This window comes from Camelus ferus, chromosome 6 (genome assembly GCF_009834535.1).
Source record: "Camelus ferus isolate YT-003-E chromosome 6, BCGSAC_Cfer_1.0, whole genome shotgun sequence".
Taxonomy (NCBI): Eukaryota; Metazoa; Chordata; class Mammalia; order Artiodactyla; family Camelidae; genus Camelus; species Camelus ferus.
Window position 1 is genome coordinate 3695430 of NC_045701.1, and position 18640 is coordinate 3714069.

Sequence of the window (18640 nt, forward strand, 5' to 3'; positions counted from 1 at the left end):
GAATCACTGGAAATACACCTCCCTTCCTCTTTGCCTCTCTTTTATTCAACACACGGGCGAATTTGTCAATGTCTATGTACACACTAGACAACTCCCCTCAGTAATTCCAAACTGTGTGAGAAGCAGAGCATTAAAAGAGCACATAGAGAAAGACATAAATCCAAGCAGGCAAGAGCTCAAAGCTTCAGGGAGGACTCTGAACTTAGCATTAAAGAACAGATAGCACTTACAGAGGAAGAGAGGTGGGGAGCGCAGTGTAGGAAGAGCAGCATAAGTAAGGGCATGGAAGCAGGGATGTGCAGAGCTCATGATTTGGGGGAAAGGACTGGTCCAGAGTCACTGAGCCAAAGACTGTGTGATGCGGAAAGGTGGTGAGAGTAAGACTAGAAAGGAATCTGCTGTCCGTAATTCTACAACCAGGATGTGTGACCATACTCAAGGAGAAGGCCATTGCACGGGCCTCAGGAATACAGAACCTAAGCACTAAAGGTCTTTAGAGGTCTTCTGAGGACAGCTTTCCCTGCCCATTTTTCTTAAGAATCTCTTCTATGTTAACCCTTTATATGGGAGGGAACCCCCAGGGAGAGGCAGAGCGGGCCTTTGATTCACCAGAGCCACTACAAGCAAGAGTTAAGCCTCAGTTGCCCCAGGCGCAAATTGGGGATATTGACTTCCATAATACACAGGATTTCTGCAAAGGCCAAATAGATTCACAGGCTTTGGAGCAACATGGGCTAGCTGTGAGGACCTTAGATAGGTAACTACCCAGACTTCACGGGGCCTCAGATTCTCTTCAGTAGAATGGTTGTAATAATATCTACCTGGTATGGTTGATAGGCAGATTAATAAGGGAGACAAAATGCTTAGCGTGGCATCCAGTAAATATGAGTTATAATGGCTGAGAAAATAACACAGAAATAAATAAATAAATAAATAAATAAAAATAAAATAAATAAATAAATAAATAAATAAATAAATAAGATTTCGTCGTCTGAAAACATATGATTTTTTCCCAAAAGAGTTATTTAGGGAGATTGGCTAAATCGTGCAAACAAATGCAACAAAAGTCACGGAGACGCTTGAACCCGAGGTAAATTCCTTCATCAGGTCCAATCCAGGCGGGCCACGCCTCCAATCAGACAGGCCCCGCCCCAGTCGCTGAAAGACCTGGCCCATCGGGTTTCCGTCCGGGCCCCGCCCCTCCGGCCTAGCGCCCTCACCCGCACCCCGCCGCGCCTGCGCAGGGGGGCCGCCCGCGGAGGCGATGAGGGTGCTGGTGCGCTGCTGCTGGGGGCCCCTGCCAGTCGGTGGCGGCGCGGGCCGGAAGCCGACCCCGCGGTGGCGAGCGCTGGCCGGGCTGAGCGGGTCCTCTGGCGGGGAGGACGGCCGGGGAGCTCGAGTCCGCGAGAAGCCTCCTTGGAGGGTGCTTTTCTTCGGCACTGACTGGTTCGCCCGCGAAACGCTGCGGGCGCTGCACGCCGCCAGGTACCGGGCCCGGGGGTTGGGAGGCCCAGGTGCTGAGGCCTGTCGAGCCTTTGCGGCCGGCCTCGAGGGACTGGACTCCTTGCTGGGGAAAGCAGTGGCGCGGGAGGAGTGTGGGCCCAGGTCTCGGCGTCTCCGGGAGCCCGGAAGGTGCGCCACCCGCGGGCTGGGTCAGCCCTTGGGGCGCCCGCCTGGTTCCGTCCGGCCCACGCGCCCCACTCCGGGCGCAGTCTATCCGCGCTCCAGGCGCTACCGGGCGCCCCGCGGTGCCAAGCCCGCAGTGTCAGCTTTACATGTATCACCTCCGTCCAGTCCCACCGCCTCCCTGCCCTTTTTACGTGTAAGGAAACGATAGCTAGGAGGGTTAAACAATTGCCCAAGGTCATCAGCTGAGCAGGTTGGGACACGGGAGTCTGACTTAAGAGTCCTTCCGTATCGACTTCTTCGTACTCACCTAATTTGCACCGTCTAATCCTCTGGGCTTCTTACCAGGCGCATGCATCCCTTGCACACCCGTAGTCTCACTCCTTCACTCCCCATCTCCTCCCTGTATACAACCGGATCCAGTTGTCTGGGAATGAATGGAGACATAGTTCAAAAACGATCTGTTTTCCAATGGATAAATTTATAAATCAGAACTCTTAGGAATATTTGTAGTATTTCTAAAATTTAACAAGTCGTGGTTCCTGGAAAAAAATTATTTGAAAGCCAGCCCATCCTGAAAGTCCATGGTATGTGGTGACGATACCCGTATATACTGCTCTGCCTTCTTTCCCCCAGCCTCCATTTTTTATTTCCTCACTCCGTTTTTTCCTGGTGCTCCCTCGTGCTCAGTTCTGTCATCTTTTTCCGTCAAATCTTCCCTGCATATAGTCTACAGAGCAGACCCTCACTGTTGACTCCTTCATGAATCCCCTTGTATTCCCCCCTCGACCCCCTCCCCTCTGTAACACACCCTGAAACACTCCCCTCTCACACGTTCTCTTTGCACACCCTCCATAATGCACTTTTCCCTTCTGCCTCCTGCATCTCTCACTGCATGTATCCTGGCCATTCTGCTGATGCTTCCGACGGTGGCTCCTGTACTCCTGTGCTTTCTCTTTTGAGCCCTCCTATCTGCTCCTTTTCTCATAATTCCTCAACAGGTGATGCAAAACCTGCTACATAAATGAATGAACAGTCCTCAGGCACTGGGACACTCTGCAGCAGGTTAATAAAAATGAGGTGGTGTTGCATGTACTGTCATGGAATGATGCCATGGTATATATTTTTGTTTTTAAAAAGTATTTAGTGTTTGAGTAACACCTGGTTGTGGTACAAAATTCAAAAGCTTCAGAGGATATGCAGTGAAAAATCAGTTCCTTCCACCTCTATCTCCCAGTTCCTCTCTTCAAAGACAAGCACTGTTTTCAGTTTATTCTAGAAATGTTCAGTGCATATACAAGCAAATGTATCTTTAACTCATTTTTTAAAAAGACTCACATAATAGCATACATAGTGTTAAGAGAAAAAATCAAAATGCTGAGCAGTATATGTAATATCCCGATTGTGTAAAATATCTGTACTGTATATGTTTTGGTATGCACAGGAAATTTCTAGAACCATGCTATCCAAACAGTAGCCAGTAGGAACATGCGGCTCTTTAAATTTAAAACAATTAAAATTAAATGTAAAACAAAACCTTGTTGTAACTCGACTGTACTTCAGTTAAAAAAGAAAATTAAAAAAAAACAAACCCTTAGTCTCTCATTTGCACTAGTTTTAATCATTTACTCTTAAATATTTCATGAATTTAATCATAAAAATGCCTTAGAAATGTGTGAAGTAGTCTAGCTTTATGTTATTGTCTTAACACTGTCATGTTTTCTTCTAATCTTTCCAACTTAGGGAAAACAAAGAGGAGGAGTTAATTGAAAACTTGGAGGTGGTCACAGTGCCCTCCCCATCACCAAAAGGATTGCCTGTGAAGCAATATGCCATCCAGTCTCAGCTTCCAGTGTATGAGTGGCCAGATGTGGGATCTGGAGAATATGATGTTGGAGTGGTAGCTTCATTTGGCCGACTTCTGAGTGAGGCTCTTATTCTTAAATTTCCCTAGTAAGTTTAATTTGTAAGGAAGTACAGTTTAGAGACCTCGGTCTTTATGTTTAGACCTGGTATCTGAAGTGCAGTAACTTGAACTCTAATTCTGCTTCCTTTAGTATTTTCTCTTAAAATGAAAAAATTTATTAGTGGCATGAATTGTTAAAATGCACGATGCTCTTTATCACTATCTATGGGCTCTCACCACCCTCATTTAAATTCCACATATAGGCTACAACTGCCATATTTGTCCCTCCTGTTCAGGTCTCTCCCTGAACACCTAGTCCCTGGTACCCACCACCCTCCGCAGCTCTGATAGGCACCTTACATTTAAGATGTCCAAAACTACATTCCTAAACTTTCACTCAAAACCTGCTCCTCCCAGAATCTTCATCTCAGTACATGGCAACTCCAGCCTTCTAGTTGCTTGAACCCAAAGCCTTGGCATTGTTCCCAATTCCTAATCTCACACCACACTTCCAGTCCATCAGGAAATCTTACTGGCTCTGCCTTTGAAGTCTGTCTAGAATGACTATCTCTCATCAGTTCCGCTGCCACCACTCTTGGCTGTTGTGCAGCAGTAGCCTCTGGGTGATCTCCACTTCTGTCTTTGGCCCTCTCTGTCTTTTACCACCCCACACCAAAGTGATCCTTTTAAAGCGTAAGTTGGATCATGTCCTCTGCTCAGAATTCTCTGGTGCTTTTCCATCTCAGAATGAAATTTAAGTCCTTACATTGGCACATGAGGGCAGATTTTTTTTTTTTTTTCTATTTGGTTCACTGTTCTTGTATCCCCAGCACTTAAAACAGTGCCAGAACATGGACTGTGCTCAGTAAATATTTGTTGGATGAACAAGACTGGGCTGAACCGTGGAATTTAGAATACAGGACTCTCCAGTGCATGCTCTTGCTGATGGAGACATCATTAACTGATTAGTAAATTAGTTAACTAATCAGTAGATCAGTAAATTATTTAAATTGCTCATTAATGGGTTAAAGGTATATTGGGATAAACAGCAACGGTGAATGAATCATTTGATGGGGATCTAATAAGCTTGTTTGAGGAATATATATGCAAACTATGTGAAGTGAGGGTAATTATGTAACTAAACTATAGGTATAGTTCACATTAGCCGTGAAATGCGTGATTGGGCTTGAGTGGTTCTTCTCATACAGTAAAAAAAACACATTTTTTGTTTTCATTTAAAAACTCCAGACATCATGAGCTGTTGTGGAACATCTTTGAAATAATGAATAGTTGTTCTTGCTCTGTTTTTAATTGTCATTGGTCTTTTATGGTAAGAGAGTGAACTTAGCTATGGCTCCCATTTCAGATGGTATAAGACTAAATTTAACTGGTTTTCAAAATTTCTGGGGAAGTTTAATGATGAAAAGGAACATATTAGTTTAAGTAGCAGTAAACTAAATGGTAAAAAGCTCACTGGCATACTAATTTCTGCCTTTTCTAACTCAGTGGCATATTGAATGTCCATCCCAGTTGCCTCCCGAGGTGGCGTGGTCCAGCCCCTATCATCCATACCGTGCTTCACGGAGACACAGTTACCGGAGTAACGATTATGCAAATTAGACCTAAAAGGTAGTGCATATTTTCTCTTCTTGAGACTTTTTGTGATTTTGAATGTTGATATCAGTCTGCCTGGGGGGAAGTGGAAGGAAATGAGTGAGTGCTGCTCAATTTTTTCTCAGATTTCCAGTTTGGTATTACACAGTGTCTCTTTAAACTTGTTAACTGAAATAAATTACATTATTAAGTGGGTTTCTGTAAACAACGCTATATAAATGAGAGATCGATATTTGTACATTAGTTGTTACGAATCTCGGTGCTACTGGCCTTGGTTTCTGTGGTCAAAAAATTTTTCGAACCTGAAGTAAGAATATGTTGTTTATCAACGTGTCATATAATTGTCTTAAATGTGTTTAATTTTTTAAATGATACCTACAGTCTAAGAAACAGTTACTTTAAATTGTTTCAAGCATGTATGAAGCCTCTGCCTATTATCACCTAACAACCCCATAGAAAAGAAAAATTCAAAAGTTCGCAAGAACAAGTTGATATCTGGGATTTGCTTTAACTTCAAAAAAAATAAAAAAGAGGAGGGGCGGATGAAACAGGAGTGGCAGAACTTTGGTAATTCTCAAATCTTATGGTGTGTATATGGGGATTCCTTAGACTTCACTCTATTTTCGGAATGTTTGTAACTTTTCAAAATAAATATTTTATTAAAGCTCATAGGTTAAAAGTAGAGTTAACAAGCCACAAAATTAAATATTGAAAAGAAAATACATATGGAGCTTGATGTAAAATGTAAGACTTGTGGAAACGCAACTACACTTGAACTTCCTCAAAATCACCAGTGATTATAATTCAGGCAAAACTCTTGTCCTTTGAGAAAGGAATAATTATGAATTCCTTAATTGTACTTCCTTGGAAAATAAATTCTTTGCTCTATGCTTTCATTATATAAATAGAGATTTTTTCATACTCTTTACTACTAATGATAGAATTATTCATAATTGCAATTAAATCCCTGATATGCAACTTTATACTTTTTTTCCTTTAGGAAAAAATTAACTTGAAATCTGACTACAGGCTAGATTTTGCTCTCCTTTCTTTCACACTGACATTTCTCCCTTGCCGATGGCTAACAGTCATGGCCAGGGTTAAACTATCCTTGTAGAATGTAAACACTCATGTAGACAAACGTATTGATCTTAAGAAATCGTCAGTAATTGTATTATTATTTGCTTTTGATTTTTTGGTAGGTTTGATGTAGGCCCAATTCTCAAACAGGAAACGGTTCCTGTGCCGCCCAAGGGCACCTCCAAGGAATTGGAAGCACTGCTGTCAAGCCTGGGTGCCAGCATGGTCAGTTCTCCAGTATCCCCCTGCTTGTTATTCACTTAGTAGGTTTCCTAGGTGGTTGTGATGAAAAGAACAATTATGTGATGTTCTTTTTAAAAAGTTATTCCCATCCCTGGCTTCCTAAAAATTAGCTTGGCATTTGTGGTCTTTGAGAACTTACAGAGTGGGTACTTAATAAAGGCTGTTGAGTAAAATGCATGATTTTATAATGTACTATGTAATGTATTACATCATGTACTAGATTTTATAGTCTGCTGCATTTCACAGTGCGGCTTTTAGACTGTTCTTCCCAATTTCACTCTCCTCAGTCTCACAGATACACCATACATCCCTGTCAGACTGAACCAACAGCATTTCCTAAGTGAATCTCAGCTTTCTTTCCACTTCTGTACCTTGCCCAGTCATTTGCATCCAGATGCACTGGAATTCTGCTGACCCCTAGCTGGAAATGAACTCTGTGGCTTTTTCACTGAATCTGCATACAGTAGGGTCTGAGTAAATGCTTAATGACCAAATTAATGACTTTCAAATGAACTAAATTTTCTGTAGAGGAAGACTCCCCACCCCACCCCCACCCCCAGCTGTACAGATGCTGCTTCCCATTCTAGGCACTCTCCTTGGAAATGCTGTCATAACAGTGGGTGTCATTTACTGAGCACTGGCTTGTGTGCCAGGATTGTTTTAAATACTTTTACAGACATTTTTTTGCCCTCCCAACAAACCCTTGGGGTAGCTTTTGTGGTCAGCTGTTTTATAGATGATGGCATTGAAGGCCACAGACAAGTAAAATAACTTTTCCACAATGACATAGCTAGCAGGTGGTGGAACTGGGATTTGAACCCAGAACTGTGTGACTCCAGAGTACATTCTCTTTCTGTGATTTTCCACTGGCTTCCCTTTTGCAGAGTGAGTGCAGATAGCTGAGCACAGGCTGTCCAGACACCAAAAGCTTGCACAGGCACGCAAAGCTCAGAATTCTCTGGAAGGAAGTCGGTGACCTGTGCTCTACAGAGAGCAACATCTCCACTAAAACTCCACCATGTAGATGGATCCTCACAGCTAAAGCCAATTTACTGCCTTACCCTCCCACACAGCTCTTTTAAAACTATACATAATTTCATGGTACTGAATTGTAATGGATTTCTGTTTTTGTTCTTTTCATCTTGAATATATTGCTCTTTTTTTTTTTTTTAGCTTATTTCAGTTTTGAAAAATTTGCCTGAAAGTTTGAGAAATGGAAGGCAGCAGCCCACTGAGGGGGTGACACAGGGTAAGTGAAGACTTCTACATCTTTCCTAAGGTTTTCTTTGTTGTGATGGCGCCTGAACCCTCTGACTTCTTCACTTGCACATGTCCCTTAATTTTGACTAAAGACTGAGTGCCCACTTGCATATCCTCTTCCAGAGAAAGACTGGTAAGGTCTCTCTCTCCCTTTTCACATGTAGCCTCATGAAAGATTAGAAAAATTTTCTCTACTCTTTATATTGAAAAGTACCAAACACAGAGGTAAGTTGAAAGGCAATGGATACCTGTTTAACCCAGGGTCAACAGTTACTAATGTTGCCATATTTTCTTTCTCTCTCCCTGTCTCTCTCTATATGTTTATTTAGTGTATGTATTTTAATTTCTGCTTAACTGTTGGAAGTATGAATCATATTTTATAGCTGTATGTTTTTCAGGGTAGGATCCAATTGTAATTAGTTGTATGTCTCTTCAGTCTCACTAGAGTCTTTCTTCCACTATTTCTTTCCCCTCTATGTCATTAACTTTTTAAAGAGATCAGGCCAGTTGTCTGTTTCCTTCCGGTATAGTTTAACTTGTTTTCCTAGTCCTTAAAGTCCCTGTAAGTTGAAAGTTCTAAAGGCTTGATTAGATACGAGCTTAAAGTTTGTGGAAAGAATATTTCATAGATGATACTATGTTCTGGTGATAATTTTTTCAGTCTGTTTTTAACTTTAAGGATTGCTTTTGGTTTTTATTGATGATTTGATTTTATGTCTTGACTATGTAAGACAGTTACATGACTCACAAGTTAAAGCTATTTAAAAGGATATACTCAGAGAAGTCTCATCTCTGTCCCCTGCAGTCTTGGAGTGTCACATCACTAAGCTGTAACACCAGTTTGCGTCAAGGCTAGTGAAACTAAGTTTGATTACTTGGTTGAGGAGGGGACCTCCAGATCTTCCCCATGTAAAGTTGTGTTTCTCCCTTTGCAAATGTCAGGTAGTCCATGGGGTAATACTTGGCACCATGCAAATATCTGGTTCGTGACAGCCGTTCACGTGACAGTTTTAGCATGGACTGATGCTCCTTCCCTGAATGCATCTTTTCAATGAAAATCAAAATAATGATTTTCCAATTCCTTTTACATTTAATAGTTGGCATTGCTCTGTGAAGAACTTTTCCTCATTAATTGTGGGTGAATTTTGATTCATCCTGAAATGGCAGGATAAATGCTTAATTCTTTCTCTAATTATCAATTTTTTTAAATAAAGAGTTGGTGCCATAATCACTTTCAGTTATGGTGGCAGTGAGTTTTTTAAATTATCATTTGATTTGTGGATTTTTATTTATCATGTTTCATAATTAATTACATTCATAATGCTTTGTGCAGCTCCAGTTGTCCCAAATTTGGCTAGTGGGAGCCCCTTAAAGTTGGCTCCTGTGTCCTATATCCAACCCCCGACCCCCAGCTAGTTTTTGAGTGCTGCCTGTTTTCCATCACAGGATGTGCCAGGCTCACTGTGTAAATTCTCTGCCCCACACTGGAATCAGCAGTCTCTCCCTGGTTCATTTTAGTGGGGTGGGAGGAGGCGTGGTATTTAGAAACCATCTAATACAATACTGTGTTCCAGGATGAGGTGTCAGTGGACAAGGTGTTGTATTTTAAAATATATATTTGAATCCATATTGATTCAAATTTTAAATTAGAGTTTTGCTGGTATTTTCTCTTACATGGAAAATCTTTTTAAAATCAATACTAGACTTTTCATTTGCTGTACATAAAATAATTTCAAAATTACAACACCAGTATTACTATAAAAACTATAACTACCAAGTAAGAGTAAAGATTTTTCTGCAGGTTTTTTTGTCCTTAAAATATATCCTACTAAGAGTATATAGTCAGAGCACTGTGTTCGAAACTTACTGGAGATAATTATTCTTTCCATGTGGTTTTGTTAATCTAGTTTGATGCATAGTTAAGTTTATGTGTTTCAATTTGTTTTTAATTTTCAGGGTTGCTTTTTTCCCCTTTCCAGTTAAATCTTATTTTTGAATCATGTAAAACATTTACATGATTCGAAAGTTAAAATTATTTGAAATGGTATGCTCAGAGAAGTCTTGCTTCCTTCCCATCCCCGTCTCCTCCAATCCTGTTTCTCTCTCCCTCTACAGTTACTAGTTTCTGATGTATAGATTTAATTTCTGATTTAGCCTTCCATTTGTTCCCTTTTATCAAAATAAGCAAAAACGCATATTTTAAAACTGATTTTTTCCTTTTTTCTTCCACAAAAGATAGCACAAAGTATACACTCTTACACTGCATCTTTCTTTTTTCACTTAATAGTGTCTCCTGGTGTTCATTTCCTATCAGTGAGAAGAGACTTTCCTGTCCTTTTTTCTGGCAGTATAGCTCTCACTTATGGGGTTTATCATAATTAATTCAACAGATCCCCTATTGGTGGACATTTGGATTGTTTCTAATCTTTTGCTATTTCAGATAAAGCCACTAAGAATTACGTTAAGCATATGCTAACCTCCTAATCTAATAGATAAGAAATTGTGTCTTGGAGTAGTTTTGATTTACATTACTTCTTGAGTGAGGTTGAGGAGCTTCTCATATGTTTAAGAATATTTGCATTTCTTTTTTCTGAGAAGGATCTGTAATATCTTTTGCCCATTTTTCTATCTGGTGTTTGGTCTTTTTCCTCTCACTTTTTAGGAGAACTTTGTGTAATAGATGTAAGTAAATCTATATAATAGGTATAAAGTTTCCTAAATATAAACATATATTTCATAGATATATAATAATAATTGTATATAAATATTTATATTTATTATATAGATATAGCTCTCATAATAGACTGTATGTAAATAGATATAAAGTACTGTGATATAAATTGAAAATACCTTGTTTGTCCTTTGTTTTTAGGCCTGACTTAGAGCATTTCTTTTTGTCTTATAAAAGTTTATTTTTATGTGGTCACATTTATCATTCTTTTCTTTAATTGGTTCTGGATTTTGAGTCATAGAAGGACTTCTTTCTGTTCCTAGGTTATAAAGAAATTCACCCATGCATTCTTCTGGTACTTTCATTTATTATGTATGTATGTGTATATTTATTTTTACTTTATATTATAGAAAATTTTAAACATATAAAAGCTGAGAAAATAATATAGTGAATTCTCTTGTGTCTGTCATTCAGTATCAATAATTACTAATTTATGGTCATTGAACCTGATATTCATTCTTGCTGTTGGCTTTATCTTGTAGCCCCTAAGATTTCTGCTGCTACCAGCTGTATAAAATGGGAGGAACAAACTTCAGAGCAGATATTCAGACTTTATCGTGCTGTTGGAAATATAGTAAGTTGAAAGTCAAATTGCAGTTTTACCTAATTGTGTGTGTAATTTACTTTTGATGTATTTTTATTTAGGAATAACTCTCATAAACAAAACTTGAGGTTCCTGAAATTCATTTTTTTAAAAAACCATTTTTTTATTGTGGTAAAATATACATAACAGAAAATTTGCCGTTTTAACCATTTTTAAGTGTGTAGTTCAGTCATAGTAAGTATGTTCACATTTTTGTGCAACCATCACCAGTATCCATCTCCAGAACTTTTTCATCATCTCAGACTGAAACTATACCCATTAAATAACAACTCCCCATTCCCTGCTCCCCACAGTCTCCCTGGTAACCACTGTTCTACTCGCTGTCTCTATGAATTTGCCTGTTCTGTACCTCAGATAAGTGGACTCTTACAATATTTGTCCCTTTCTGCCTGGTTTATCTCACTTAGCATGATGTTTTCAAGTTTTATTCATGTTGTATCACGTATCAGAATGTCTTTCCTGTTTTAGGCTGAATATTCCGTTGTATTTTTATAGCACATTTTGTTTATCTGTTCATCTGTTGATGGATGTTTGGGTTGATTCCACCTTTTAGCTAATGTGAATAATGCTGCTGTGAACATGGGTGTACAAATATCTATTTGAGTCCCTGCTTTCAATTCTTTTGCATATCTGACATTAATTTTTTAAATATTATTTAAACTTTAAATTTTTATAAGTCCTTCAGAATTCACAAAGCACTTTAAAGTATACATTTTGCCATTTCCCATAACCAATTTCTGTTATCCCATTTCATGGATGAGAGGAATGAAAATGAAGTGACTAACTTCGGGTGCCCAGTCACTAAATAATGAACTTAAATCTTGTAGCTCCTAATCCAGTGCTTTTTCCAGTATGTCTTTCTGCCTTTGGCAAGTTTTTTACAATTTAATTCTTAAATTCTTGATTTCTACATATGGCATACAAAGTGGAATTATAATAACTTGTTAAAATATGTGAATTAAATTCTCAGTTCTTTGACAAATTAGGCAAGGGAAAAGGAACAATGTAAAACTCTATTTGCGGATCACATGATCTTATATTTGGAAAATTATAAAGAATCCCCCAAAAACCTAGAAGACTTAATATTGTCAAGATGGCACTATTCACCAAATTGATCTACAGATGCAACACAATTCCTATAAAAATCCTAGTTGACTTCTTTACAGAAATTGATAAACTTATCCTAAAATTCATATGGAATCCCAGGAAACAAAGAAGAGCTAAAAAAAAAAAACACACTTTGAAAAAGAACAAAGTTGGAGGACTCATAGTTCCTGATTTCAAAACTTACTACAAAGCTACAGTAATCAAGGCAATGTGATACTGACAAAGATAGACATATGGCTCAATGGGATAAAACTGAGAGTCCAGAAATAAACTCATACATTATTTGTCAATTGACTTTGATAAGGGTGTCAAGGCAATTTGATGGGGAAAGAATAGCCTTTTTTCCACATGGAGTTTGGACAACTGATATCCACAATCAGAAGAAATGCATTTAGATCCCTACCTCACACCACATACAAAAATGAACTCAAAATGGATCAGAGACCTAAATGTAAGAGCTAAAACTATGCAAACTCTTGGAAGAACATACAGGGGTAAATCTTCATGACCTTGAAATAGGCAGTGGTTCTTAACTATGATGCCTAAAGCCTAAGCAACAAATTAAAATTAGGAAATTGAACTGCAAAATTAAAAACTGTTGGGCTTCAAAGAACATTATTAAGAAAGTGAAAAACAACCTACAGAATAAAAGAAAATATTTGCAGATCATACATCTGATGAGGGTCCAGTATCCAGAATGTATAAATAACTCTTACAACTCTATAGCAAAAAGATAAATAACATGATTGGAAAATCAGCAGGGGCTCTAAAAGACATTTATCCCAAGAAAGTATATAAATGGTCACTAAGCATATGAAAAAGGTAACCAATTGCGTTAGTCAATTCCATTTGCAAATGAAAACTTCTGAGATACTACTTCACATTCACTAAGATTGCTATAATTGAAAAAAACAGACAATAACAAGTGTTGACAGGGATATGGAGAAATTTGGACCCCTCATTCGTTGTTGGTGGAAATGTAAAATGAGGGCAGCTGCTTTGAAAAACAGTTTGACAGTTCCCCAAAAAGTTAAACACAGAGTTACATCACTGCATAATCGTTATCTTCTGCAATTCACCTTTCCTCTCCACTGAGAAAAGCTTGTGCTGTCACAGGAGTGCTTATCTTGGAACCAGAAGATGAGATTTGATTCCTACAGCTGCCATTTCTTAACCAAGATCAAGACCCTTAATCTTCTCTGAGCTTCTGCTCTTTTACCTCTAATATGAGGTTAATGACCAGATCCACAGCTGTCAAGATCAAAGGAGATAAACTGTGAATTTAAATCCATGCAAACATATGATTTTGACAGTAATGACATGGACTCTGAAATGGCTATATTCTTACCATCCCTCTCCTTTCTGCAGTGCTCTGATGATAAGGTAAAGACGAGCTTTACCTCCTCAAGAACAAGAACGTATATTCTGATTCTATGCCAATCATATTTGTAACTCAGCAAATGTTTTCCAGTCAGTAAGCAAGTTTCAAAAGTATTTTGAGTTCTTTGAAAGAAAAAAGTTACATGCATGTAAATCATTTCATAACTTTTATTGAAAGCAGGTGAGAGAAAAATCAGTCAGCAAATTATAGAAGAGGATTTTGTACCAAAATAGGGCATATAAAAGGTCATGAACACGTAGAACTTTTCTTCAAATTTATTTAATTCTCTGACTTACCGTTCAAATCTTTGAAACAACCTAACCATTCTGGAAAATTAAATGTCCTCTTTAGAAGGTGTTGTAAAAAGAGCACTGAGCTGAGAATAAGAAAACAGATTCTGATCCTTGGCTCTGCCACTAACTAGCGGCGTCTAAAACTTGGGAAAACAGTATTTTTCCCATTTCTGCATTTCTCTAGGCCAGTTTTCTTTCCTGTGAAATAGAGGACTGAACTACAGTCTGAAAAGCAGTTTATTTACTTTAGAAATTTGAGAGAACTTATTTCCTGGTGTTGTTTAGTTTCTGTTAGTCTGTTTAAATCAAAATGTGATTTTGCAGCAAAAGGCACTGTCCCAGAAAGTAGTGTTGGGACAGCTAGATTAGCCATTAGAAGGGGGAGCCCTCAAGTCTCACGTTTTAAAATCAAAATAAAATCTAGATGGATCAAGGATTTAAATGTAAAAAAAAAAAAAAAAAGAAAAAACTGCAAAGAACTGGGAAAAATCACGGTTGAATAATTTTATAATATTTGATAATCAGAGTGTGGCTAGGCCTTTTTTAAAGCATGACATGAACCACTGAAGTCATGAGAGGAAAGACTGATAAATATTACTCCATAAAAATTAAAAACTTATTATGCATGGAAAAAAATTACAGGACCCAGGATTAAAAGTTAACAAACTGGAAAAATATTTATAATACATCTAAGAGTTAAAGGGCTAATTTCCTAAAAATATAAAAAGCTTTGTCAATTAATAAGAGATGAATAACTCAGTTTTTTAAGGGGCCGAGGACATAAATCAGCCTGAGAAATAAATAAAATGTGCAAGTAAACATATGGAATACTCCTCAGCCTGATTAATAATAAACAGCAATAGGATGCCATTTTTTCCCCTCTTATGGAGGCAATTTAACAATAGAATGTTGATGTTTTTTGAAATCTAAGTCCTCAAAGATATACCTACCAGACTATTTCTTACCACACTTAAAATTTTTTACATTATAAAGTATCCATCATAAAGATACTGGTTGCATAAATTACAGTACATTTCATAAAATGGAATACTCTGCAGCAGATAAAAAGGGTGAAATAGATCAGTGTGTACTGATGAAAGTTTGTCCATGGTTTATGGTTAAGTGAAAAAAGTTCCTTGTCAAAGAGTATGTTGTAGATTTTTCTGATAATTATATTTATAGAAAAAAAATACAAGGCTGTACACATCAAACTATTAACAGTGGTTACTAACCTCTGGGGATGAGAGTACAGAATACTTCCACTTCTAATTTTTTAAAATATAGTTGTTGCAATGCTTGCACTTTTTATAATGAGCATACATTTTTAGCTAGAAATACTAATAAAGATAGAAATATTTTTTTAAATAGTGTTTAATTTTAAGATCTTGTAAGTCCTGGAAACTGATGTAGAGAATCATGTTCTGTTCTGTTCCACAAGGTTTAGAGACTGAGTTCCCAATTCCTCTGTAACTGGGAGAGAAGTCAGACCAGAGTAACGTAAAATGGTAGTTGAAAAGGGTTTGGGGGTTGAATGTAGCTCTTTATCATACCTTCTTTAATTTTATTTGCAGATTCCGTTGCAGACACTCTGGATGGGTAATACCATTAAACTTCTGGATTTGATAGAAGTTAATAATTCCATCCTCACTGGTACTTATTTTTGAATAGCTGACATGGAAAATATTTTCACTATAGTCTATTTGAAAACATATCTGTTTTACCATAGGTCCCATTTTCTAAAAATAAGGATTCTTTTAGTTTGTTTCAGTTCAGTAATGGTAATACTTTACTTTCATTTAGTCTTATTCTTTGCAGTGTCCATTCACATGTATTCTCTCTTTTAATCATCATGAGAACCTGGAGAGTAGGCAGAGCAGTGTTACTATCCCATTTTAATCTCTGTGATTTTCTCTACTAAAGTTTTAGTACAGAATGACTTGTTTGATTTCACTCTTGTGAATATCATAGTGAAAATCATCTGGGCATCTCAGTGAGAATCTTAGGCCAGGGTGTAGCATTTCATGACACTGGTCCATTCGAAAGCCCATCAGTGCCCTGCTGTCCTGGTAGACTGAGGAGGGTGAGCCACAGAGGGAGCTGGCGTAGTTCAATTCCTCAGGAATCTAGGAATTGGAATTTGGTCATAGATGGAAGGGCCAGCTTAGATCTAAGCCTCTTGTATGTCTCTCCACTGATAGCTAGTTATCTCCCCTGTATGGTCAAAATGTCTAGATTCAACATTTTAGGTTGATCTCCGGGACACTGGGTAAAGACTCATAGCTTCTTGTGTGTATGGAAAGCTTCCCTTTGGATTTGAGATACACACAGAACATCGTGGCTTTACCTTAAGTTTTAGATTATAAAGTCAGGACATCAGCAGATATGTCCCCTCCCAAAATGATTTTTGATTTTTAAGAAGCACCATGAAGTTGCATCATTATTTATCTTGTCTCTCATATCCCTTTCCCCCCCCCATTCTTTAGATCCAAAATTAACAGGACAGGCTATTACTCCAGGGTCAGTAATATACCACAAACAATCACAGATACTGCTGGTTTGTTGCAAGGTACGTTTTCCTTTAATTTCAAATTAAATCAAATTAAATTTAAAAACTTGTTTTACTGTGTTTACAGTTTGTATCATTTATCATTTTAACTTTAGTTAGTTATTTTTAGTGGAGGTCCTGGGGATTGAACTCAGGACCTTGTGCATGCTGAGCATGTGCTCTACCACTGAGCTATACTCACCCCCCATTTATCATTTTTAGTTGGGACTTCCCTGCCTATCAGATTGAGCCAATGGACAGTTTGATTTTCTTAAGAAACAGTAGAATCTCTAATATTTTTTAAGTGATGAAGTTTTGCCAAAGCATTATTATTACTCAGACAATGAAAGAAGATTCAGTGCTTTCTTAAAAAAAAGCTTTTATATTCTCAGGAATCTAATTTAATTAACAAATCATTGTGTTAACATGACTATCACAAAAGATAGTCCTATCAAAGTAGCTAGCTGAACTACAACAGAGCTTGCATCCTACTTGCTTTTACTGTTCAACAGTGGTTAGACACAACATTGTAAAATGACCATAACTCAATAAAAAATGTTACAAAAAAAAAAAACAGGAGATTTCTTAACTATTTAAAATAACTTTGGAACCATCATTGTTGTATAAGACAATGGCGTTGTCCTGAGACATGTTCCACGTTCCTTCCATTTCCTGAGTGTTTTCCGTCCTGTGGTGGTTATGTGTGATGTTCCATGCTCAAGAAAGGGTATTTATATAATGTGTGATGATGGATTGCTCTGACCTACACAGACTGTAGACGCAGAACTCCTACAGCAACCTCTCTTCATCTCTCTTCAGCTTATCCTGGAGTAGCATTGGGTGCACATGTCTATGTTGCACATCTGCAGTTTGCTCTCATGGAAGAGATGGGTTGTCTCAACATGTGAGTTTGAGTCCCACCAGTTGTGTCTCCTCGGACAAATCACTCTCCGTCTCCAGGCATCAGTTTTCTCTTCCAAAATCAGTTTCTCTGGGGATAATACTGGATCTGCCGACTTTTTAGAGTGGTTATATTTTGACAGCCAGTAACAATAAGATACTTGGACACACACTGAAAATTGTAAAGCACCACACAAATATAACATACCTTTTTCTTTTGCCACTTCTGTGTTTAAACAGGTTTAATTAGGTCTGTACATTTGTTATCACTCCTTGGTAATGAACTTGTAGTGTCAAAGAATCATATATGTTACTTAGTGCTATTTACAGTTAGGCATTTAGTAAAGATTTGTTGTTGTTGTTGTTATTGTTGTTTTTCATGATAAAAGTTTTATAAACTAAAATTTACCACCAGTTTTGCCAGCCCTGCCTATTCACTGTTTGTCTTTTGCCCCTTAGGATGGCTGGATTGGTGTTCAATCAGTGATGCTCAAGAAAAAACTAACAGCTACTGATTTCTACAATGGATATTTGCACCCCTGGTACCAGAAAAATTCCCAAGCTCAACCAAGCCAATGCACATTTCAGACTCTCAGACTTCCACCGAAGAAGAAGCAGAAGAAAAAAATTGTTGCTATGCAATAGTGCGTTAAGTAGTAAGGAAGAAGATGGACAAGATCCTACTGTGTATTTATAATTTGTTAAAAGCCTTATTTATATGGAATTACCTTGACTTTCAAAGAAGATGACACTGTTGGAAGGGAAGATTATTGTCAAAAAGATGAATTACCTCACTTTTCACTTTTCGCTTAACAGTAATTAAGAACGGCTTTTTCTATTTGAATAACAAAAGAAGCTTTGAATTAAATTTTTATTTATAATATCAAATTCATGGAGACTATCTTTCCCTAAAAGTGAGTACAGCTAACTGGTATGTGTATACATACTGAAGAGAAGTTCTTTTAAAAGTGTGTCTATTAAATTTTTTAAATCATATATTCCCTTTGGCTGTTCTTTCAGCAGTATTTAATCTACATTTCTGATTTTCAACAAGGAGTAAAGTCAGCTCTTTAAATTTATTTACCATCTAGTCACCAAGTAGTAAACATTTATAATATGTAATAATCTCTGTCACATTGATCTGTACAGTAAATTCGTATTTTACATCTAGATTTTATTAAAGTAGGAATATGCTAACATTCTTCAACTTACTTGTGCAGTAAAGGTTACTGAGCATCTGGTCTGTGCAAACTCAACCTTTCTATCTCCAGGGGAGTCCGGCACTTCTGGAGGAGGAAGGATGTACAGCGGCCAGCTGTTGAATTTTTGAAAATCTTTACAGGTCAGCTT

General features: G+C 37.8%; 1 protein-coding gene across 3 annotated transcripts; it reads left to right on the forward strand.

Annotated features, from left to right (window-relative positions):
* Positions 1 to 1207: 1207 nt before the first annotated feature.
* On the forward strand, positions 1208 to 18286 carry MTFMT (mitochondrial methionyl-tRNA formyltransferase). Of its 3 annotated transcripts, XR_004320367.1 has the most exons (10): positions 1208 to 1485; positions 3370 to 3579; positions 5039 to 5161; positions 6349 to 6451; positions 7643 to 7718; positions 10943 to 11034; positions 15417 to 15495; positions 16329 to 16411; positions 17210 to 17294; positions 17750 to 17888. XR_004320367.1 is itself a non-coding variant. In XM_032480947.1 (9 exons), exons 1-9 carry the CDS (start codon positions 1265 to 1267, stop codon positions 17933 to 17935), a joined length of 1173 nt encoding a protein of 390 aa, XP_032336838.1. In that variant the 5' UTR covers positions 1210 to 1264; the 3' UTR covers positions 17936 to 18286. The 3 variants fall into 3 exon arrangements, 2 of the variants coding, with proteins under 2 accessions (XP_032336839.1, XP_032336838.1); XM_032480947.1 differs by lacking the exon at positions 17210 to 17294 and having other exon boundaries at positions 1210 to 1485; positions 17750 to 18286; XM_032480948.1 differs by lacking the exons at positions 15417 to 15495; positions 16329 to 16411; positions 17210 to 17294 and having other exon boundaries at positions 17750 to 18286.
* The last annotated feature ends 354 nt before the right edge of the window (positions 18287 to 18640 follow it).

What these genes read in the sequence shown, in the direction of transcription:
- MTFMT (XM_032480947.1), top strand. Translation starts at nt 1,265, where the DNA reads ATGAGGGTGCTGGTGCGCTGCTGCTGGGGGCCCCTGCCAGTCGGTGGC. An exon ending in ATGCAAATTAGACCTAAAAG is followed by an intron (nt 5,162 to 6,348) that starts GTAGTGCATATT and finishes ATTTTTTGGTAG; the next exon opens with GTTTGATGTAGGCCCAATTC. An exon ending in CACTGAGGGGGTGACACAGG is followed by an intron (nt 7,719 to 10,942) that starts GTAAGTGAAGAC and finishes TTTATCTTGTAG; the next exon opens with CCCCTAAGATTTCTGCTGCT.